This window comes from Mastigoproctus giganteus, chromosome 8 (genome assembly GCF_048544385.1).
Source record: "Mastigoproctus giganteus isolate SK-2022 chromosome 8, ASM4854438v1, whole genome shotgun sequence".
Taxonomy (NCBI): domain Eukaryota; kingdom Metazoa; phylum Arthropoda; class Arachnida; order Uropygi; family Thelyphonidae; genus Mastigoproctus; species Mastigoproctus giganteus.
This window is the reverse complement of record NC_143582.1, coordinates 219,993,418-220,019,094: the sequence shown is the minus strand read 5'-3', so window position 1 is coordinate 220,019,094 and position 25,677 is coordinate 219,993,418. Positions and strand designations below refer to the sequence as shown.

Sequence of the window (25,677 nt, the reverse complement as noted above, 5' to 3'; positions counted from 1 at the left end):
GAGAAGGTGTGCATGAGTGGATTTTAGGGAGGCAGGCCAACCGGACTTCTCCTAAATCTTCTGTAATAGAGAGATATTGGATCCATCAGTGTTTTAGGCTGAGTGTCTGATAACACACAGGATACCTGTTCCCCTCTAAGCCCCAAACTGAGTAATAGTAACCAAAAATTGGAAAAATTAATAATTTTTATATCTAGGAACAGTAGAAAATTAGAAATAATGGAAATAAACAATATAATAAGTAAAGCAAGAAGTATGGGATGCCAGATAAATAAATAATATTTTAAGGCTAGTTTTGATCTATGGAGTTGACTGTTGAAAACAAAATAAAAATATTTGACAAAAATTAAAACCTTCAGAAATGGAAGTTTTAAGAAAAATATATGGAATTAAAGATAGAAACAATAGCAGACCATGTTATAAATGAGAAAATAAGAAACTTTGGGTAACAAATATCTAAAGGTAAGTGAAGCAAAATTAAGCTGATATGGGCTTGAAGAAGGAATAAGAGAAGGGAAATTACCTAAACAGATAACGAAGGCAAAACTGATTCTTAATATTATTGGGGGTATACGAAAACAAACCTGGCTAATATTGTCAAAGCAAGCATTGTAAGAAAATAAAAGCAAATGGAAGGCTGACAGTCCAGAAATGATTTGTACTACTAAGCATAACACATTTGGATGATGATCATGATATATGTTCATATTAAAATACAGAATTTTTATCCATAAATTTGTGAATAAAAATTTCTGTTAAAAACTTCTTATATAACCAGTAATCCCTTTTGAAATTCAAAGAATTTCAAAAGGGATTACTGATTATATAAGAACAAGAACTCTACTGTATACACAAGGCACACTGCTGTATATAACACCCTTCACAGCTACAAGCCTGGGGTTAAGATAACAATATACAAGTTCTTAATCATTTTTACTGCCAGTAAAAGTAAAATTTCAGTGATGCAGGAAAAAATGTTAATGTATAACCATTATGAATGGCAATATATGATAAACAAGTAATACAATGCCCTTTTTCAATTGGTAGGTCCCTGTATTTGCTATGGCAGCAGGCTTCTGCAGTTCATAAATTCTACACATTATCTCTATGTAAATTTGTTTTTGACTTGATAAGCAGAAAAATGGCTGAAAATTTAGTACAGATAATCTTTTTTGGATCTGAATCCTTGGATGAAAATTTGGACAAAACAGATGATTGCTATTCACACAATAGAAAACAAAATGTCTCTGTATGTCCAAAAAAGACCATTTAAGAAAATAATTTTAAACATCCAACAAATTTTACCAACTACAAAGGGTACTAGGAAAGTTTTGCAATACAGCTTTGTTTATTTAATTTTTTCAAAGTAATTTCCTCTACATTCAATACACCTCTCCATCCTCCGAAACCAATCTTTAAACCAGTTCTGCCAAGTTTCACTAGGGAGTAAAGCACACTCGTTGTCCCAAGCCCGTAGAAGGTCCTCATCACTGGAAAACCGCCTCCCTTTTAGCTTCATTTTCACATGCGGGAACAGTGCAAAGTCGCAGGGAGCAAGGTCTGGACTGTAGGGAGGGTGCTCGAGAAGTTTCAGTCCTGTCGTGGTCAAATATTCGGTGCAGGCTTTGGCGCGGTGAGCTGGAGCATTATCGTGATGGAGGTACCAGGTGTCCATTCTTGACTTTGGCCGCAGGTTCTTCATAGATCCAATGACTTTAGGCAGGCAGTGTTCAGTATACCACTTAGCTGTGACTGTCTTCTGCGTGTCCAAAACGACACGTTCCACAATTCCACTTGATTTGAAAAATACAGCTATCATTTTCTTCTTTACAGATCGGGATTTTCTGACAATTACGGGTGTGTTGTCATCATCAAAGACCCAAACTTTGTTTTGAGCCTTGGTCGGCAGATCGTAATAGTACAGCCAAGTCTCGTCACCTGTCACGATGTTGTTCACATACCGAGATTGTCCCTCATCAAACTTTTTTAACATCTCCTGGCACCAAGTCACACGTCGTGTCATCTGCTCTTCAGTCAGTTGATGTGGCACCCAGAGAGAACAAAGTTTCTTCACGTGCAAATGATCTTGCAGAATCAAACGAATTGCTGGTGCATTTAGGCCCAAAGTATCCTCTATCTGTTGGTAGGTCACTCACCTGTTTTCGTCAAGCATTTTCCTCACAGCAGTAACGTTTTCCTCCGTAACTGACGTTCGTGGCCTTCCTGGCCTCTCAGAATCCTCCAGAGTGAAATTTCCCCTTTGGAATTCTCTATACCACCTGAATATCGTTGTACGATGTGGACAATCATCATCTAGTGCAAGAGTCATTTCTTCTAAGCACTGGTCTATGGTTAAATTAAACCACGCACGAAATTATACCGCAAAACTGTCCTTATCTCATTTCGTGACCACGATGCCATCGCAAGCACTTTACACTCTCACTACTAATGAATAACTGAGCCCATCGACTTGGCGCGGCGGCTACTATGCACGTATGAACATGTCTCAACATGCAGCAACAAGCAGCTTCCTGTGATTCATTGTTGCGTCATATTGCAAAACTTTCCTAGTACCCTTTGTAGTTATGATTCTATAAAAATTATATGAAACAAATTACTTACCTCTGTTAGATGACTATAGCTTCCATCATCTCCTATTCGAATTGCTCCTGTTCTTCCTGGTTTCTTTTCAATCTTTACTGGCTTAATACATTCCTGTAAATAACAAACTCATTTCAGTATGACAAGAGCAAAATATTATTTTTAAAATTTACTCAATGAGAATGTATAGAGTATGCTAATTACCATTCTAAAAAAAAAAAAAATCTGGTTTAACAAGTTTGTATGATTACCAAGTGCTAAAAAAGTATATACCTAAGCAGGGCAGGTTTTCGGGATTTTAAGGCTAGTTACAAAAACACCTGTGCAAGATCAACAGAAGAATTGAATATTTTGCTATTCACACAGCAGAAAACGAAATGTCTCTGTACACCAAAAAGAGAGCATTTAATTTAAGTTTTTTAAATAAATCAATAAAAAATAATAGGAACATCTGGCATCATCACAGGAAAAAAATATCAGATATAAACTTAAACACTGCATTTTATGAGAAAATCAAAATAATGTAATCCAAGTGTAGCGTTACTATGAATGCAAGGCTTGATAAAACACTTCTCACAGAAGCCTGGACCTCTGCACATCACACACATTAAAGGTTCTGAGTTCTGCCAAATGACTATATTCAGCAAAACAACCTTAAATTTGAGACTCATTCATAAGAAATGCTGAACATCAAGACTATTTCAAAATGACTATATACTGAAATTGTGAAAATTTTTTCTGCTGCTTTCCAGACAATAGCTGCAGCAGTAACTGGCACCTCACCAGCAGGAAGCAAATAATTTAAAAAAAGAAATCCCAATGACCACAGCCAACATAAAGCTAGTATATAAACCATCCTCATTTGTACTGTATACCATTCATACCATTCCAATCTTAAGGGTTGAAGTGTTAAATTATATTGAACAAGTACAGGAGGAACACTAGATTTAAATTTTTTTTTTTTTTTTTTTTGGTAGTTGTTGGCGCATTGGCTTCTGTGGCCATAATGCACCTCCCAAGGTTTTTGCAGTACTTTGATCCAAGCCCGAGGTGGGATTCGAACCCGTGACCTTTGAGTTGCCAGGCTAGCCCGGTCGGCACTAGATTTAATTAAGTAAACTGGTTGTTTTAGGATCTTATGGCACACGAGCGTCTAAGGCTATAATGCACCAAGTCAATAATTAGGAGAGAGAGAGAGAGAGAAGAAAGCAAACCCGCCCAGTCTTTGGCTAACCTAATAGTGTGGGATTTGAAAATATGAAGTAGAAAGGTAAAAGTGATGAAAAGAAAATGAGCCTAACCTCGGTAACTCCAGGAAAAACAACTTTGGTAAGCTTCGGGGATAGTTAGATGAATGGCAACTTCAAAATTGGAGGAAGAAGGGGTTTTGAAAGATAACACATAAGCATACATGAAGTTCTCTATACAGTGCACATAGGCAACAAGGAGGGTCCACAATTTCCTGCAATTACTTAACAAACAATTTCCCTATATTAGTAGTCACCTGGAATACTGTGTATTGTAAGGCATTTGGAAAACTGCATCTATGTATGAAGGCAACACCTGAAAAAAAAGACACTGAGCTGCTTGAAAAAGTATGAAGGTAGGTGCAAAAAGACAAGAGAGAAATAAATGGGCTCCAGGATACAAAATTATGTTATTCTGTATGGTTAATACAAAGTTTGGTACAATCCTAACTAATTTCATTTATTCACAAACAAAACGCTTGCTGTTTTGTTTGTGAATAATTTATGTTAATTTATGTTTTGTGTTAATTTATTTTCCACCATTGCAAGAATTGCAATGGTGGAAAATAAATTAAAGAAAGAATTACTATTCTGTTATGCTGCCAAGTATATGGCAGTATTAAACAGCAGTCACTTGTGATGGGGAAATTTTCAAAGCTAAGATGTTAACCAAATTCCAAGCAATAAGGCCACTAATAAGTACTAGGCTTGAAGTCAAAATTTTTCAGTTTTGGTTAATGAGAATGGACAGAAGAATTCCTTCAGCAAAAAAAAAAAAAAAGACATTCTGATGATTCCATATCATTGTACAGTGCATTCTACTGAGACAGTTAAGCTGAAGAACACTTTCCAGTTTTATGCAGCAGTAATAGGGGAAAAAAAAAAAAAAACTAGTAAAAGCAAAGCATAATGATAATATTAATATATACAGGGTGTCTCAAAAATACATGGCATAACTTCAGGAATGAGTTCCTCATATGTAGACAATAAAAATATTTTATATCAACATAGTTCCGGAAATGTTTGGTTTCCAAGTTTTAAAGGTCTGTCTATGACACTTAACTGTTCACATCACATTATAGTAATTGTTCAAAATGTTCACCTTCTGCCTGAATACAGGCCGCACATCGACGTCTCATAGACTCGCGAAGACAATGCCAAATTCCTGGCATGTTTCGTATTGTCTCACAATCTGCCACAATTCGATTGCAGAGAGTTTCCACATCAGCTACCGGAGTCGAATACACCAATGACTTTAAATGGTATTCTGCATGTGCTGATTCCAGGAGTGGCATGCACAACATCCAAAATCTCCTCCTCTACTTCAGGAGTCGTAGATCTTGGTCATTCTCTGTCGACAGCATGAGGTGTAAAGGTCCCATGTTCACAAAGGCGTGAACATGGATACCTTCAGACGTTTTCCTGTCTGGACATCTTCGTTCTGGGAACCTTTTGTTGTACAAATGACAAGCCTCCAGAGCATTGCCGTCCACCAAAACGTACATAAAGTGCATATCCGCTTGCTCCTGATTTGAGTAAATGGTCGGAATGGAAAACCACCAGATTCTGTCAGTACCTTGTGATGAAGGAAATCACCTGCAGGAAATAAGACATTCTGGTTAATAACTCAGGAACTAAGCATTTCCGGAACTATGTTGATATAAAATATTTTTATTGTCTACATATGAGGAACTCATTCCAGAAGTTTTGCATGTATTTTTGAGACACCCTGTATATATTTTTAACAAACATGTGAATCAACTCTTTAACTTAATTTATTAGAGTTAACTGATTCTTGTATTTCCTTTAATATTAATACTGTGATTCTGCTTTTACTAATTTGTGTAATACTAACTGCATATTTTCATATCATTTATATTATTCCTCACAGGTGGCACTGCTTATAACCACAATCCTTCCATAATGTAGGGTTACCAGATCTAGAATTCAAAAACTATAACAAAACAGGAAAAAACTAGGACATTTTTAGTTTTAAAAATGAGGACAAAACAAGGACATTTTTAAAATTATATTTATTACTAAAAAATTACAATACATATTTATCGTTACCGCCAATCATTTTCAGTAAGTTTGAATTACAAAGTAAGTAATTATAAAATGTTTTACAATGCATTTTCAAATTATAAGTAATCAACAAAATATCATTCATGTATTTGTTTCAATTTTATTTCTAATGTTGCTGTATTGATTGCTAATTAATGAAAATACATGCCCTATGTTCCCATTATGGGCAAAAATAGAAAATGCATATTGAGCAATTTTTAAAAGCTCGAAACATTCTTCAGAACTCTTGCATTGATTAAAAGATTCAGCCTAATTTCTATGGGGTAATAAGTTTTCCCAATTATAATCTTTGGTTTTCTCAGAAACAAATTCCTTAAAATTCATAAATTGGTTAAATAATCTACTATCATCAATTTTCAATTAGACAAGTGCATTATTTTTATTTATTCTGTTGTATTGACCAAAGGTGCACAGAATATATAATGAAAATCCATTTATGATGAGATGATTTTTTTAAATTACAAAAAAACAGGATGCAAGTGTAGAAACTTCATCAAAGACTGTGCAGTTTTTTCCTCTGGGAAAACTCAGATCTTTAGTCTGGCAAATTTCCTGAATAACATACAATTACATACCCTCATTTCGGTAGTGCTTAATATACACATCGTCATCAGTGTTATGCCAAGGGCAGGTCCATGCATATATTCAACTACTTCTCAATATCTCCCTATCCTACCCTCCTCTAGCCACATCTCAAAACTTTACAATCTTCTAATATCTTCCATTCTCAATTTCCATATCTCTGCTCAATAAAATACCACATTCCACATTAGGTATCATACCAAATCTTTTCCTTAAACCAATTCCTAATCTCTCACATATTCTTCTTCACTTCTTAAAATCTTTTTTACCCATTGATAGTCTTATTTCTCTACTGTATTTTGTTTCTTCTGCCATTAAGCTTCCCAAATGCTTAAATTTAACTTGTATCTTTCTTTCCCCACTCACATAATCTGTTGCAAACCTATCACAACTTTCCTCTACCTATTAACCAATTTCTGTAATCCTTCCTCAGAATCTTCAAATCTAACACCCTCAATAACCTCTCCACCATCTTTACCCCATACAATTCACCCTCATCCATATTTCCTTTATCAAATGCCGCTGTAACAATTTATGTATATATTGAATAAAGGTGAGGACACACAACACTCCTCTCCCTATCTGGACACTTTCAGTGTCACCATGTCCTATCCTATTACGTTTGCCCTCAATATAACTATTAATCATTCTTCTGTCTTTCCAATACACTCCTATCCAATCATTTTTCCCAGTGTACCTGACTGAAAGCCTTTTCCAAATCTATAAAACATATATATATACATTTCTGATCACTTCCAGATGTCTGTTGTTTACATACACGTAACTGGGCATAATCATTGTTTCTTTTCTCATGATTTGTTTTATAAATAAAAGTAAACATCAAGAAAATATTATTCTTATTATTGTTGGATTAACTTAAGTTAATGTTAAAAGATGTGTACCAAAGAAAATGGTCACGTTTTGACTTCTTCATTATTCTACACACAAAAGGGGGCATAAACTCAAGTTGAGAAAGGATAGATGAGAGAAATTTTGCCTTCAGCAAGGGTGGTTGACTGTTGAAAAAGGCTTCCATCTGTTATTATTATTATTTTTATTATTATTAGCTATGTGGTACAAGGAAGCCTGAGGCTTAAGCTGCACCAGCCAAAAAAAAATAAAAAATTCCTAAGCTACACAGAGAAAGAGAGAGAAGGAGAGAAGTAGAAAGGAATCACCAAGAAAGAGAAGAATGATATCCAGCTCAGGACCTTGGGTTTGCCAAGCCCATACTCACCAGATGTGAGCCCCTGGGGTTTGTTGTGGAAATGGATGTGTTGAATAAATTCAAGGGAGAACTAATTCTTGGAGGGTAGTAGTAGTAGAGGCATGTGATGCAAGAAAGTAAGTGTATGAGCTTATATAGCATCAGCCAAAAAAAAAACAATTTCGCACATCCGTTCCCTCTAAAAGTTTGTCCAGTTCCTCCTTGAATTTATTTGAGCTATCACCTTCCACAACGACAGATGGAAGTTTGTTCCAGCAAATAACCACCTGGTGACTAAAGGCAAATTTCCACACATCTATTCTACAACTCTTTCCTCAATTCAAATTTATGCCTCCTTAAGAATCCCATCAGAATTGAGCGTGCTCAACCCATTCAAGGCCTTATACCTCAATCATATCACCTCGCATGTGTCTAGTCTCCAGCCGCTGAAATTTGCAGAATTTAAGCCTTTCTTAGTAAGAGGTTCCCCTTCTCTGTACTCACTCAAGCAACTCTACATCTTTCCTAAAATGAGGCCTCCAGACCTGTATGCAGTACTCAAGGCATAGCCTGACCATTGCCTTATACAAAGGGACAACCCCAAGAGTTCACATCTGGTGAGTATGGGCTTGGCACACCCAGGGTCTTGAGCTGGATATCATCACTCTTCTCTTTCTTGGTGATTCCCCTCTACTTCTGACTCTTGTTCTCTCTCTCTCTCTCTCTCTCTCAGGGTAATTCAAATTTTTTTTTGGCTGGTGCAGCATAAGCCTCAGTCTTCCTTGCACCATATGGCTACTACTAATAATAATAACCACCTCCTTTTCTCTACTAAGCAAAATTCCTATATATCATTGACATTCACCCCATGAACTGCTCTGGCAGCCTATCTACATTGCTTAGAAAACTTCATATCTGACTGCACAATTACTTCCAGGTCTTTTTCATTTTCTACCATCCTAAGTGTAGTTTCTCTGGGGTTACTTATGCCCATATGCAGTACTTTGCATTTGTTAATGTTAAACTTCAGTTGCCACTTCTCAGCCCATCTGCCCAACTTTTCTAGATCATGTTGCAGTAGCACACTGCCATTAACAACCCTGCCAACTTTTGTATCATCTGCATACTTGGACATTAAGCCTGATATACTTTCATCTTTTTTTTTTCTTTTTTGGCTGATGTTATATAAGCTTGCTTTCTTGCATCATTTGCCATTACTACTACTACTATTAGAAAACTCAAAAATTAGGTCCCTTGAAATTTGTAAAGGAGATTCTACTAGGCACTATACTGCAAATAAATTACACCATACTCACTTGGGAAGGAGTTATAAAGTCATTTAGATCCGTAAGTTGCAATATACCACTAAATCTAGAAGCCATTTCCTAAATATAATCACAGAAGGACACATTAGCTATTACTCAGAATACTAGGCGATATTTTTATTCTACAGACACACTCAAAAACTAATCTTGACTATTATCAATAAACACGCTACACCATTTCGTCACCATTCCCCGCGAATAACTGAAACTGGTAGTATGAAAACGTGAAAGAAATTTAACGATCAACCAGTGGTAATATATTTAGACTGCTTGGCGCTTAATATAACTAAAAGTATGCAGAAATTCAAAATATCAATAAGTAAAACGATTTTTTTATATTTCATATTTAACAATTTAAATACGCACGTATCCATTTTGTTACATTTTTCTGTTTCGGGTTTTGAGTTCTACAACACAACTCGTGTTTGATATCAGACTAATGAAAGTTACTTAAAATGTTCTAAGTTTTATTAGCTGTGTATCGTTGATTCTTATTTCATGGGGTCCAGAATAAAAATCAGCATTTAATGATGGTGTATTCATTCATAGTACAGTTTTTCTCGAATTTATAAGCGGTTTAGTATAGCGACTAAAAAGCATTTGCACTTTTTTTTTTGGCTTTCTGAAAGAAAACTGAAACGAAAGTTGTTTCTCAGCTGAGATTAGTTATGGGTTCGGAACCTGCAGCTGCCGAACAAGTGATTTTAGCAACCGGTGGCTATGACCATGCAATCCATTTTTGGCAAGCGCACAGTGGACTTTGTCTAAGAACTGTTCAACACCAAGGTTCGGTATCCTTTTGCAAGATGTGTGTGGATAATGGTTTTTTGATTTACTACTGTGTATTTTAATGTCATAAACATTTGCAAGTAGGGGCGGACCAAGGTAAATCGATGCCCCTGTCAGAAAGAATTTACTAATGATATATATATTATTTTACGCCCTTTACTAAAGATATATATTTTTTCCTCATTGTTCTTGTTTATACTCCAGTATGACCACCAGGTCAGTGGAGTTTACAATAAATCATTGATACAAAATGTTGCTTGTATTTAACAATCATGGGCTTGAACCCCAGTCCACTCAAAGAGCTTGTGCGATTGCACTCTCGCTCCTGATCACTTGGCTACATCAGGCCAAAATTGTTTTCTGTTTTTGATGCCCCGGGCAAAGGCCCTTCTATCTCATACCTTAATCCGGCACTGTTTCCAAGTGAGCATTGTTCAAATAAAATGATTGCCTTGAAATATCTTAGCACCCAAGAGGAGGAAGAGGGTGATTCTGTTTTATTCGATTATCATAAGCAATGCTTAATCAGTAAAATGGATAAATAAAAAGAAACCTGTTAGGATTATAAATACTTCTAGTAGATTATAAATATTTTGCTAGGTAAATGAACCATCAGTGCGAGGTCATTGCCAATTGCAAAAGCCTCAGCATCTCGATCAGCTTGGTCTGTGTGACTAGAAAACAGAAGCCAGCTGGAGTTGTGAACATTAAAATCACCAAGGAAAATTACCTCACTGTTAGGAAAGCTAGACTGGAGAAAATCAAGTTTCAAAGAGTTCCAAGTGATTAGTGGAGTTGGGAGAATGATAGAAGCAACAGATGAATTTGACAGAATGTGGTAGAGAGATTTTAAGCCAGAGAAAATTGAAAAGGAGAAGATTCCAAATTACTAAGTCTCTGACAGGGAATATCAGAATGGATGTATGCACAAGTACTACCTTTGAAGCAAAAGGAATCATACAGTAAATAATTCAGACAACTGAGATGACCAGTGGTTGAATCAACTGATAACTGGGATTCTGACAGAAAATGTACTTGGGGTTTGGCAGACTGTAAGTGGAAATGGACATCATTGAGATTAGAACTGAGATCATGTATATTTGTAAAATGAACGGGGAAGTGTTTTGGAGGTTTAGATATTTAAGATAAGTTTGTTCTATTAATTTGACAATTCATGATGTGATTCAAGAAAAGTTGAGGAAGACATGCTGTATGAAGAAATGAAATTTTTGGGATATGGTACACATGGCAAGAATATATCCAGCTCCTTGAAATAACGTGGCCTTGACAATGTCCCCCCCCCTCCATATGCACACTACTCAGACTCCCTCCGGTCACTGTCTGGCAGAGTAGAAGCAGTAAGATAGTCTGGTAGACTATCTAGCAGCCATCCTGTGAACACTGTTTTAGAGCTGTCCCTCGAAATATAAGGAAAATTGGATCTCACCATGATGTCCGTCATAACCTCAAAAGACATCAGTAATACTGTATGATGGAAGAGATGGGAGGGGGTCTACCACTTCAAGCCTCCAATAAACAAAGTGGTGGTATTGCACTGATTGATGAGAGTTATTTACCAACCAGTATTGCCTAGTAACACAGAGGAGCAGCATTCATCCATGTTGTGTGGGCACCACACCTCAACTCCTGCTTGTGTTGGTTTGCACCTGAGTAATCACCTCCAGTATGCTAGGTGCCATATTTCAGGACTTGCACATGGGGCTATAGCCAGGGTTACTAACGGTCCCACCATCGTGAAGATGCAAGCAGCAGATTTGGTTATTACAGACCTTCACCCAAATTAGGTGAAACCACTTGACTTGAGTGTCACCCAAATATCAGTTCCATCAGCATTTTAGACTCCCAGGTAGCAAGCCCAGCTTGGCATAACTGAGAGAATGTGGCAGCCTCATTTAGGTAATTGTCCCATTGTACAAAGCAATAGTTAGGCTGCATGTTGAATACTGCATACAGGTCTGTGGGCCTGATTTTAGGAAGGATGTAGATCTGCTAGAACAGGTGCAAGAATGGCAATGAGGTTGGTTAGGGGAAACAAACAGGTGGTCTTACCAAGAAAGGCTTCAATTCTGCAAATTGCAGTGTCTGGAGACTAGTCACCTGCAAGGTGATGTGATTGTGTGTAAGGCTTTGAATTTTGAATGGATTAGGCTCAATGCTCATGGCATTCTTTCTCTTGCTCAGACTACACACATGAGGGGGCATAAATTCAAATTGACAAGAATGCTCACAGGATAGATGTGCAGAACTTTGTCTTCATTCAGCGGTTAGTGATCGTTGAAACAAACTTCCATCTGCTGTTGTGGAAGTGGATAGTTTGAATAAATTGAAGGAAGAACTAGATTGGCTAATGCTTTATAAGCTTGCTTTCTTGCATCATTTGCCGCTGCTATTACTAACATGTCAATTTTTTTTCTTTGTGACAAACCTTATGTTTACATAATTGTAATAAAAGTAGGATATCTTGTTATAATATGGCTACATTGTAACAGAGTGGCTTGCTTTATTATCCATTATGTTACTAGGTTACCTTGTAATTTCCTGATAATCTTTCTAAGATCTGGTCAGCATATCTTAGCAGGTGAGCAGATTAGTATGAATTTTTACTTCTGTGACTTCACAGTGTGATTTTAATAATTTCTCTTATTTTTAAAATGTTCTTATAGGTTAAAGAAGTGACTTTATAGCACAAGTTAAATTCAAAAGTAATTGAAATCTTATTTTAATAAAGATGCAGAATCTTTGAAGAGATGCAAATTGCGACATCAAAATTATTTCAACATTGTTATAGATTGAAACTACTGAATCAACTTAAATTAAAGAATTTTAAATAAGATATTATTATATTTTTTCCTAACTAATTTCAACCATAGCAAATCAATGCATTGGAAATTACTCCTAATGGGCAGTTATTAGCTGCAGCAGGTAGGTACTGCTTTGTATTAATTTAATATAGTTTCATAAAATTTTAAAACTTCTTGCTTTGAAATTTTTCAAGAGTAGTGTGAAAATGTATGCAGTGGAATCATGGCGCCTCCGTAGCCAGGTGGAAAGGAGCAGCAGTGCGTAACACACGCTTCTTGATTAGACCGGGGTTCGATCCCGTCACCACCAAATACGGAGGATGCGGAAAGGTCAGGGAATGACCACCGCTTATCTCCAGAGCAATATGGCCTTAGTTGCTAATGCTCCTAAAAATCAAATAACAAACAACACAAATATTACTAGCAACACTGCATATTTTGTTAATTCAATTAGCTTTTCAAACATTAAACTCAGAAATGTGATGACTTCAGTCATTGAAAACATCATAATGTTATAATAAATTATCATGGAAAAACATTTCAGTAGCCTGAGAAAACATATGAACAGTGTTTTACTTTAATTTTAGTGCCATCAATGACTTTGGGCAATTGTCATTTGTCTTTGTAACAAATTTTGTTTTTGTTATTTGTAAAAAAACAATGTACCATGCAGAAAAAAATTTCCATATATGGAAATTATGTATATTTATATATATGCATTAGTCGCATATAACCAAGCCATGTACTGCAAGAGGGAAAAGAATGGCTTATTGCCTTGGTAAGCAACCATGTCCTTTTTGATAAGCTAAGCAATTGTTTAAAATGATTTTAAAAAAATTCTGTAAATCAAAACATTCCAATGAAACCTACTTTTATAAATGCTATTTATGATGGTATTATTCACAAAATTCATCAAGATATTGGAGAAAAATGCATCTTGATATCTGCTGATGAAATGGCAGATGCTTATGGGCATTGTGTTATGCTTGGCACATAATGGACTTTAGCTATTTTTTACTTGAAGAATATTCATTATTTACAAAACCTATCATACATCAGTGCTATGCAGGGTTATGCATAGGAAGTGAGAAGAAACTTATTGACATTAAATTTCTGTAGGTTGCAATTTATAGGAAGGTTGTTCTAGAGAGAGAAAGAAGGAACAGAAGCAGAGCACCCTCTTTCTCTCTAGCACAAATTGCACCTTGCCAAATATAACATCAGTTTAGCATAAATATGCTGTATTAGTTTCATGGTTTTCCTACAATAGTTTTGAAAGCCATCCTAATTTGGTTCTGTGAATGGATGCTGATTGGTTAGCACCCATGTTCAAACTAGTTCTGAAGAATGGTGCACATATAAATATCCGTAGAAAAAAGGCACTCTTTAAAAAACACATTCTGATTCTCTTGTAGCAGAATCACAATGTGTGAGAGAGAGCAATTATTATATAACCTGGTTGATCATATTTTAGTAGTGGTTCTGAAAGCACCCCCCCCCCCCAAATGGGAATAGAATTTCGTGGTAGGCTAGATTTGCAAATTATACAGAGTTGCAGCTGCTTAAAAGAAAAATAATGCCAAATGTGAGAGAATAGTGGTACAGGGGAAATGATGTTTGTAATATGATTTTAGTGAACTGTGCAAATTTTCTTGCAGCCTTTATTAAATGCCTGTCATAGAATTTTCAGGTGTTAAGAAAATGGAATTTTAAACTTTTCAAAGTTGAAAGCAATAGTTATAGAGGAAGAAACAGCAAAAATACCTAAAAACCAACTGAGGAGAAACTTAGGTATAACTTTAGAATGAAGCTCGTTTTAAGAAGCTTTAAAATGGTAAAACAATGTGAAGACCCAAACTTTTTCTATATCTGCTTTAAAATAGTACATAGAAAAATAAAAATTTCCAAATCCTTGTACTTTTTTAATCACCAAATGGGAAATAGAATGATCTTTCAGTTATAGAAAGATCATTCTATTTCCCTAGATATTTCAATTATACTTTACTAAACTATCCTTGGGCAGCTTCTTCACTTCAGAGCATTATATATGTTAATCAGAATAAGGTTGTATAATCAGTTTAATCAAAATAAGTTGATATAATCAGTATATAATGCCCCAGAGTGGAGGACCCTAGTGCTAGCTTTTGCAATCAGTGCCCTCTATCCAGAGGTCTGCAGCCTTTTGTTGACCGTGAGCCACATTTAAAATTCAGAATATCTGATGAGCCACCAAAAAAATAGGTAGATTATGAAAATAAAAATTACCACTGGAATTCACTCTGAAAAATATTTTATTTAAACTTTAATTTATATGATTATAACATTTTTGTACCTTTTAAAATTTAATTCCTCATTTCTCAGAATTGTTACTCAGTAGCATCATTGGATAGACAACATTGTACAATTTTCCTGAACTTAATCCTTTGCTGAAAGTTACAACAGATTGTATTCCTTTTCTGTGTAGAAGAAAATTAGGGAAACTGTAGGGAAAATTCTAAGCAGTTTCAGAAAATGCTGGTGATGAATCCATGAGCCACACATGACTTGCAAGCTACACATTGGGATCCCGGTTTTAAGTTATTTCTTACAGGAATAATGATTAATCGTTGTCCCATCGATTCTTTGAAATTTCTCTCTCTCTCTCTCTTGAAATTTTGTGCTTTTTTATTTTTTTAGATATGCTCTAGACCTGAATATATTATTCCAAATGAATGCTTACCATCTTCTTATGTAGAAGAAGAAGAATGATATCCATCTTCCTACTTGCAAAGGTCCCAGTGGTGGATTCAGGATGGGGCACCAGAGCACGTGCTCTCCCTGTCGTTTTTCGGAAAATATACACCAATTGTTTAAATTCCCTTTAGCTACAAAAGAAAATTTTTTTTTCATTGTTAACATAGGATTTTCTCTATTTTTGCATTATCTCAGTAATTTTCAGCTGACTACAGTTGGCAACACTGATGCTAATGTGATCGCCATGCTAGTGAACAAAATGGTGCCCCTCCTGTCATTTTTTTCTGGATCCATTGCTGAAAGCTCCAATAAGTAATTGATAAAATATCATGCGCCTTCATGGCCTCTTGTTTACAATGCATAATAAACTTTGATCGTATTGTAACGCCTAAGTACTTTTTTTTTTTTTTTTGGCCAGAACCACCTTTTAACCTGTTAGTCCACCTAACAGGTGGACTAACAGTTACCACCTGTTACCACCAGAACCACCTGTTAGTCCATCACTTATTTTTCAGTTTCTGTTTTCCAAGTGTTTTCTACCTTACATTTTGTAGATTAGTCTGTTTTTGTAACCTAGCCAAATCTTTTGAAGCAGTAGCCTGATTCTGATTATTATTTATCCTCCTACCTTCATATCAGCAGACTATAACAATGTTCCCAGTATACTCCTTCATCAAAGTCATTAATAAAGATTAGAAACAAGGAGAACATTGCTAATCCTCGGGAGATACTTACCCCAGTACTAATCCTTGGGAGATACTTATGTCGATTTATTCGGATAATTATTTAAATACTTTGTCTTCCATCCTTCAGCTGCCCCAATCCAACTAAAGAATGTGAGAGGCACCATAATCCTAGGTGGATTATGGTTCCTCTGTAGCCAGGTGGGCAGGAGCAGCAGTGCGTAGCACACGCTTCTTGATTAGACCGGGGTTCGAGCCCGTGACCTCCAAATACGGAGGGTGGGGAAAGGTCAGGGAATGACCACCGCATATCCCCGGAGCAATATGGCTTTAGTTGCTAATGCTCCTAAAAAAAAAAAAAAAAAAAAAAAAAAAGACCCCTAGGTGGATTGATCCTTAATCCTGCTCATAAGGAAAAAATATCATTTTGTGATCCACCTATGGGTCTTAATCCTTAGGTGGATCTGGAAATTGATATTTTTTACATTACATACTTTTTGTAGTTTCTGCACACTCAGATGCATATATTTAATATTCCTCCTAATTAAGAAAGCCTCTGTGTATAAATATATTTTACTAGTTTTAATTCATCTTTGGAAAATCACATAAGAATACAAATAGAATGTTAATGCAGTTACCATACCCAGAACCGAGTGAATCTACTTTTAAATGAGGAGTAAATTTTTTAGAAGAAAAAATGAATTTCTGTTACAAGTATTTTTTTTGAAACATATTTTATGTTCTTTATCTTTGCTCTTGGCTTAAACTCGTGTAGTTATATTCATCTGTCTCAGATTCTGTTTTGAAAGAAAGGGATTACCTCTTTCAGTCAGTTTGAAAAATCTGACAATTAATTTTAATTCACATTTATTTCTGTTGTAAATGTAGGTTTTCAACATATCCGGATGTATGACATTACCTCAAACAACCTAAACCCTGTTGTGAATTATGAAGGAATTGCTAAGAATGTAACTGGAGTAGGTTTCCAATCTGATGGTAAATGGATGTATACAGGAGGAGAAGACTGTGTGGCTAGGATATGGGATCTAAGGCAAGTATTGTTATGCAAAAGTCACTGATATGTGTAAGTAATTCTCAGTTTATTTACTAATTTATAAAGATAAATAAGTATAATTATATTTTGTTACTATAAAATATCTTACTTATTCTTTTATGTTTTTAATGAGAGCCAGAATTTGACTTAATGTTGTTTTGCTTGATAACTAGGTTATTTGATAAATACACAGGGATTAGATAGTATGAATCAGAGCTGTAATACTCAATACATTTTACGTTGATATTAATATTTGTAAAATAATAAGAGGAGTTTACCTCAATATAGTACGTAGAACACTTCTGTATGATACTCTCCAGAAATTAAAATGAAAAAATCGAAAACTTACATTAGAGTAAAATATAAATAATTAAAAACAAATTTAACACAATTAAAAATCAATTTAACGCAATTAAAATTAAAATTAAAAGAATCTAATGAAAATATTCAAAACGATTTTCCTGCCTGAAGCTGACAATGCTTCAGGAAGGAAAATCGTTTTGAATATTTTCATTAGATTCTTTTAATTTATAATTGCGTTAAATTGATTTTTAATTGTGTTAAGTTGATTTGAATTATGTTAAATTGGTTTTTAATTATTTATTTTTTATTCTAATGTAAGTTTTCAATTTTTTCTTCAGAGTGGATTGGAATAGCAAGTGGGATTCCTCAAGGATCACCATCAATATCATCTTCCTAAATGATATTGATGAGAGAATATAGGGGAAGCTGCCAAAGTTTGTGATGACTTAAAAGTTGAGAGTGTAGTTAACAATAAAAATCATACTGTGCTGCTTCAAAGGGATTCAGACTGACTGCAAAATGGGCTGAAAAATGGTAACTAAAGTTTAATGCTACCAAATGCAAAGTATTGTATTTGGGGAACAGAAATCCAGGAGTAGTTTATAAATTAAGGGTAGAGCAATTAAAGGATGCTGAATGAGCAAGGCTTGAGGATTACAATACAAAAAGATATGAAGTTCGATGTGCAATATAAGCAGGCACATGGTATTTTATCTATGCTTATTGGACGTTTTCAAGTAGAGGAGGAGGAGGAGGAGGAGGTCATAATCTGTCCCTCTCTCTATAAGATGATGGTGCTACTGATGGAATATTATATCCAGTCCTAGTGGCTCCATCAAAAGAAAGATACAGAACTTCTGGGGAAGATGCAAAGAAGGGCAACTAGATTGGTGAAGAACATTAAGCATTATTCCAATGAGGAACAGCTTAGAAGATGTGCTCTGCAGCACATAGCAACTAGACATTTTTGAGGGGGGGGGATTTGGTTATATAAGATCTTGAAGGCAATTAGTAAAATGAAGGAAGGAGGGAGTAATGTTCTCATTTGTGACAAGAAACAGATGGCACAACTATAAAATCTTAGGAAAGAACAGCAGGCCAGACATTATGAAGTTTACTCTTGGGCAGCATGTTGAGGGAGGTTGAAATAAGTTTGCAGACAAACTTCAAGAAAGAATTTGAAACAAAGTACTTTTTTACGATAAGAAAAATATAAAAGTTTTTTTTTTTTTTGTTATTGACAAATGCAGAATAAGTTTGCTTCCTTGCATCATTATGTCATTTTAATACTAATATTGCCTTAGAAGAATAGGGTAATAGGTGTCTTTCTCTTTTGCCCCAGTGACTACTTCACTACTGCATGTTGGACTTTGGTAACTGCAGTCTTTAAATACCTGAGGCACCTTAGTCCTTAACTTATAACCTATTGCAACTTGTTGCTTCAACTTTTTCATAAGATCATATACAGCTTGAATTAGTGTGCAGTGAGGCCTATTCAGTACTGCTATGTAATGAGATTGCAATACTTTCTAAGGGTTGCCATAGCTTTGCTTCCCAGGTTTAATACACTTTTAAGATCCCAGTTCCTTGCTAACCTCCTAGTGGCATATTGTAATGTACAAGAGCAAGCAGTTGGATAACTGTAGCATTCCCCACATGATTGATCTGAGTGAAATGTGACAGTTAGATGGTCGCTGTGGGCAAAATATTAAACTTGCACAATTCTGAAAACACATAGTTATGAAAACCTTACACAAAGAAATTTTAGCTGTTTCTAATCAGCTGTTTTTATGATATTCATCTTTGAAGTGGCCTAGTAATCAACTTTCTTATGCAACATTCTTTTTAAAAATTAACATGAGAAACAATTTTTCTCATTTTCTTAACGTAGAAGTTTTAAATTTACATCTGTTTTTATTTAATTTTTCTATATAGGAAATAAAAAGTGAGCACAGCATTGTGAATTTTTGATTGTATCTTAATCATTCTGTTTTTATGTATATATATAGGTCAAGAAATATTCAGTGTCAAAGATTGTTTCGCACCAATCATCCTGTAAATTGCGTGTATCTTCATCCAAATGAAGGCGAAATATATGTAGGTGATCAAGGAGGAGGAATATACATGTGGGATTTACGAACGGATTCAAGTGAAACTCTGGGAAAACAACACTTTTTCAAGGTGATTATTATTTTATCCATTTATCCTAAGGGTGGATTGGAATCTCTATTCCCTTTTAATGATAAGTAGTCACTTTATTAAGTACACCTACCCTTTTAATGAAATGGAGTGCTCGTTCAGTAACAACATCACGTGTTTGTACCATGCATTTTAAAGAAGGTGGGCAGCAAAATAGGGATGCTATATATGGCCAATTCAGTGCAAGAATGAGCAAGAAGAAAGATTTAATTGACTTTGAACATGGTATGGTAGTCAGCATCAGATGTGCTGGTATGAGTACCTCAGAAACAGCAGACTACTGGAGTTTTCATGTATGACTGTGTTTCCGGGGATATTGAGATTGGTCCAATAACAAAATAGCATCTGGCCATTCGGAAATCCTGTGATCAGAAACAGTTCATCGATGTGAAAGGCAAATTGAAGCTTACAAGACTTGTTCCTGGAGAAGAAAGGCTACAGCTACAGTTAGTCAAATGACAGCCCAGTACAAGAGCGGTAACCAAAGAGACATTTCAGAATGCAAAACTTGCCATACTTGTGGTATCATACCCAACAACCAAACTGAGTTCTGTTCCTGTCAGCAAAAAACAAGAAGGTGCAGTCACAGTGGGTTCAAGAACACTAACACTGGACAGTAGGGATTAAAAAACTGTTGCCTGGCTTAGCAAATACTGATTCCTGTTGTTTCATGCCAAATGGAGGATAGGTTGATGGGGAGGGGGATATTTTTCATATGTTTTCAATGTTTTGGAGATAACATTGATTTTTGCGCTGGTTAATATGTAGGTTGAAAGTCTGCACACGTAATATATTACAATTGCTTTTTTTTTTCCCAAACTTTCCCCTCCCCCTACTGTTAAAAAAATGACAATTTAAAAAAAAAGATATTATTAAAATAAACATACTTGGAGTATTATAAACATGATAAATGTAGTATTAATATAATAATAATAATAATAATAATATTGTTAATGAACCTTATTGACGCCATATTGAACACAAACATAGCATTAATCAACTAAAAAAAAAAAAAAAACGTGAAGAGAGCATTCAAATCCAATGAAAAATGGCCAGACACAGTTGTAAAGAGCAGCCTATCTAGCTTCCAAACTTCAAGTTGAATATGAAATAAACAAACATCATCTGCACTGGGAACAATTTGCATGAAGTAAACTAGCTGCACCATAAAGAAATCCTACAATTTACTCTCCATCATCCCTTTACCAAAATCAAGAGGAATGAGGGTTATGATTGGGTTATTTTCTCACTTGTATCACGTTTTTATAGGCAGAAGTGGTATAAGGGGAATTTATGTCTCGTATATTATTTTTTAATGGTAACCCAAACAAGAAAAGTTATTAGAAATTACAATACTCTAGTGCCATGTCTGAGTTTAAAAAATACTTGTTGATTTAAATTTCTGAATGCAGATTGTAATTTTCAAGGCATGCCAAAGGAAGATTGTTCCAGAGAACAGAAGTATAATGGATAAATGACTAAGAAGAAAGTTAGTTTGTTGAGTTTGGATTTGAACTGTAAATGCATGTTGACTAGTTGGTGCTGACTGGTTTGGAAGAAAGTGATGGAATTTCAAGTGCTAATTCAGAACACTGTACATGAAAATATCTATAGGAAAGGTAAGGCAAACAACAAAAACTAAACTTGTATGACAGCAGGGGTAGGTCATGATGTAAGAAAGTGATGGTTGCAACTTGTGGTTTGATTTTTAAAACTTTATAGTTTCAGAAATCAGCTCTTAAAATTAAAAGGATACTTGCATCCTTTTATCTCCTGGGAATATATACTATTGTGGCAGTAGATAAATGGCCTCTCTGTTCTCCATATCTTTGAGGGAAGTACCTTTGCCTACTCAAAGGGCCTGTACATGAACCTTGAGCCTTACCTGAAAAGACATTATTACCTCTGAAAATTAATTCAAGGCCAATGGCACCTCCAAAATATCAGTGCAATTTATTACAAGGCCTCATTATCAGATGACAGGGCATTACAGGTTGTTGAAAGTTTTTTGGCATGTCATGGGGATATCATACCCCCTATTAAATGCCTGAATTGCACAGAATGGCCTCTCAATTTTGCATAGTGATCTATCTCATGATTAGATTTATATTTCTTTTCCAAATTTACAATATCTTCCAAAAAAAGATTTGATAGATTTAAGAAAAAGATTTGATGACAATTCTATCAAGTACATAGTGTATTTTTCTTGATATCTCAGACTTTATTGTTGTAACTTAATTTTTGGATACTAGTATAATGTATAAATTATGTGAATTAAAACAAAAAAGCAATGGTCAGTATATATATTTTAATTTATTTTAGTCTTCAGATCCAGAGGTTTCTATTCAAAGTCTTCACATTGATCCTGAAGGTATTTTCATGGCAGCTGTAGATAATAAAGTAAGTTATGCTAATAGAATTCTTTGCTGTTATTTATTTTCAGAATTGCCTTTAATATATAGCTGAATTTTTGAAATGTAAAATATCATATGGATGTCATTATTCAATTACTCAATCATTATTCAGTTGTACATGTTCAAGTCATTCTTCTCATTCCTGAATGAAAATAATGACTTGTAATTGTGTTTATTCTGTATGGAATTCATATCTCACTACTAAGAATCAGCCATTTACTGTAATTTATAAGAATGCACTTTAAAAAAAACCTTGAATTTCTTCAATCTGACATAATTTTCCTTGGTGATGTGGTAATCAGAGAGTGGTAATCAGTGGACACTGCTCTTCATGGACTAACGTTATTAGTGGAGTCCCTCAGGGTTCAGTGTTGAGTCCATTGTTGTTTTCTGTAATTATAAATGATATTGATGATGGCATATCAGGCTTAATGTCCAAGTTTGCAGACAATACGAAGGTTGAAAGGGTTGTTAAGGACACTAATGACAGTACGCTGCTGCAACAGGATCTAGAAAAGTTGAGCAGATGGGCTGAGAGGTGGCAAATGAAGTTTAACATTGACAAATTTAACATACTACATATGGGAAGCAGTTACCCCAGAATAACGTATCAACTCTGTGGTACTACACTGACAGTGGTAGAGAATGAAAAAGGACCTGGGGGTAATTGTGCAGGCAGATATGAAGTTTTCTGAGCAATGCAGATGGTCTGCAAGAGTAGCTCATGTTGTCTTGTCAATGATATACAGGAATTTTTCTAGCAGGGATAAGGAGGTGATTATCCTCTTGTATAAGGCAATGGTCAGGCCACACCTTGAGTACTGTATACAGGTCTGGAGGCCTCATTTTAAGAAGGATGTAGAGCTGTTGGAACAAGTACAGAGAAGGTGCAACAAGATTAGTGAATGGAACAAAGGGTTGCTCTTACGAAGAAAGGCTTAAGTTTTGCAGATTACAGTGTCTGAAGACTAGGCACCTGCGAGGTGATCTGATTGAGGTGTATAAAGCCTTGAATGGTTGAGCATGCTCAATGCTGGTGGGATTCTTCCTCTTGCTCAGAATAATCACCTGAGAGGCCATAAATTCAAATTGAGGAAAGATAGTTGTAGGATAGATGTGCAGAAGTTAGCCTGTGGGTAGTTGATTGGTGGAACAGACTTACATCTTTTGTTGTGGAAGTTGATAGCCTAAATAAATTTAAGGCTGAGTTGGATGGGTATTTGGAACGAACGGAGGGGTGAAATGGGAGTGGTTTTTTTTTTTTTTTTTTGGATGATGCTGCATAAGCTTGCTTTCTTGCATCGTATGCTTCTACTAATGCTAATGTTAATTTTCATAACTCCAGCTGTCTTCCTTTTTTCTAGTTACATGGATTTAGATGGTCAAGATGCTGAAGCTTTTGCAATTACTGATGATCTTATACAACTTGTTCATTATATACCAGACAGTTCTAATCACACACCTAACAACCTTGATCTTTTCTGTGCTTTGTTTGCCTTGTTTGAACTACTGGTTCAAATCTACCAATCCTGATGTTGCTGAGATTGTGTCAGAGAAATTGTACTATTGTAGAAATGAAATTCTCTGTTCCTCATTTCACCCCTAAATCTCATCCTTTAACTAAACCTTGGTTTTCAAATAAATGTGCTAAGACTATTCAAGATAATAATGTAGCATATCACAAGGTGGTTTATATCAAAATCTCCAGCTTCGTCTTCCACCTCCACTAAAATCTTGCAACAGTTTAAAAACAATTATAAACCAGTCTAAACTTTATTTCAAATAGACTAAGGGTGTATTATGGCCTTAGTAGCCCTTGCACCAACAAATCAAACCAACAACAACAAATAGACTAAGAGTAGAAAACATGCTTCCTGTCCAAATGGCAGATAGGCCTTCTGGTTTCTTGCTGAAGCTCTTGGCTGCAATTTCTTTCCATTTGTACATTCACCTATGTTACAACTTGGTGGTACCATTGCATCCTACTTTTTTTGAACTCTTGTATCGATAATCATGATGAATCATCTCCTGCCATACCAAAAGCATTCCACTCATTTCCTCCCTTGGACTTCTGACAAAACAAAAATTGTGAAGAAACCTCCAGATCCTGATGGCATTTCTCCACTTGCTCTCAAAACTGGTGCTCCTGTTTTGTGTCCTCATTTTTCCCATTGATATTTTACTTTCTGCATGGAAATTTGCTCATATCCAGCCAGTTCATATAAAGGGTGACAATTGTCCCTCTTCCAGTTATCATCCCATTGCACTTATTGCTACTCTTTCCAAGGCATGAAGAAATCCGTTGACGACTGACTTTTAAATTATCTCAAAACTTTTCATCCAATCAGTGATTTCCAATATGGATTCCATCAGTGTCAATCCACTATTGGTTTATGTTACTCATCTTTGGACAAATTTAATGGAATAGTTTGGTGAAGCAGATGCTCTTGACATTTCCAAGGCTTGCTTTTGATCGGATTATGGATTTCCTTCTGTTTTCAGCAATTGGGTTTTCTTTCTGAATGCTCACTGCAGATGTTAAATGGCACTCTGTCTTGTAACTTCTCCACTAATGCTGTAAATCCTCTCCATGGTTTCGATGATGATAGTACACTACATTCCACCTTCCAGTTTGAGAAACCATGCCTTGGACAAACAGCTTCAACTTGAATATCCAGCACCAATTCCTTAAATGCCAATTTCCAGTGGGGCAAAGAAAACTTAATTAACTTCAACCCTCTAAAACTTGATCCTCTCATCTCACCCAAAAAAAAAAAAAGTATACTACCCCTGTACTCTTAAATGACACACAAATTTCTAGGAAAGATCACATCTCTATTGAAACTTACCCTTACTTTCTCACCTGGCATAAGCACTTCCAAATTATTGCTTCCTCTGCATCTTAAAAATCTGGGTTTTCTTTTTCACTTTCAGCGTTACTTTTCTTCTAAACTGCTATTGACTCTGCACAAATCTCAAATTCATCCTATCGTGCAATATTGTTTCCACATCTGAGGTGACCACAAAACCTCTCTCAAGCTTTTAGATGCTATTCAAAAGAGGGCAGGCAGGTTAATTAATGACCTAATTAATTAAGTCATTAATTAATTAGGTTAATTAATGGTTAGTTAATTTAATTAATTAATAACTTACAAAGTCTTTCCACTCTGTCTCACAGACTTTCAGTTCCTGCTGCATATCTTTTCTATAGATATTTCCATGGGCATTATTCTTCTGAATTAGCTGAACAAGTCCAAAAGCTTTGCCTCAACCAGTTAATATCCATTCACTGTCCAGTTCCACTTTCAGAAAACTAACTTTTCTCTTATTTATCCCTTTTGCTTCGGTTCTTTAGAACAACCTTCCTTCACAGGTATTTCTCTAAATGACAATTAAAAATCTAATGTCAACAATTATCTTTTGTCTTCTCAACCTTCAACCCAGTTTGGCCTTAAATAAATATTGTTGGTTCTGGCACCTTTCATGTCTGCTGTTAAAAAAAAAAAAAAAAAGATGAACAAGCTTCTCCCTCAAATTTCTATGCATATTTGTCTGTTGAAGTCTGTGTTTATGAGATGATTGCATATTGTGTGGAATAAAAATTCCAGAATAACTCACAGGAAAAAATCCTGC

The 25,677-nt window shown here is 35.4% G+C and overlaps 2 protein-coding genes across 2 annotated transcripts in view; one reads left to right on the top strand and one right to left on the bottom strand.

Moving 5' to 3' along the window:
• LOC150082310 (cytosolic Fe-S cluster assembly factor narfl) overlaps positions 1-9,155 on the bottom strand; it is a 60,553-nt gene extending 51,398 nt beyond the window's left edge. The window contains exons 1-2 of the mRNA XM_090380137.1: positions 9,039-9,155; positions 2,623-2,715 (exon numbers count right to left, since the gene is read on the bottom strand). Coding sequence (XP_090236263.1) covers positions 2,623-2,715; positions 9,039-9,104 — 159 coding nt within the window. The 5' untranslated portion in view covers positions 9,105-9,155. The remainder of the gene's footprint in view (positions 1-2,622; positions 2,716-9,038) is intronic.
• Positions 9,156-9,681: 526 nt separating this feature from the next.
• The window catches only part of Lst8 (MTOR associated protein, LST8), a 42,015-nt gene continuing 26,019 nt past the window's right edge, over positions 9,682-25,677 (top strand). The window contains exons 1-5 of the mRNA XM_090380136.1: positions 9,682-9,838; positions 12,728-12,779; positions 16,963-17,125; positions 19,441-19,612; positions 21,953-22,030. Of these exons, the coding sequence (XP_090236262.1) occupies positions 9,716-9,838; positions 12,728-12,779; positions 16,963-17,125; positions 19,441-19,612; positions 21,953-22,030 (588 nt within the window). The 5' untranslated portion in view covers positions 9,682-9,715. The remainder of the gene's footprint in view (positions 9,839-12,727; positions 12,780-16,962; positions 17,126-19,440; positions 19,613-21,952; positions 22,031-25,677) is intronic.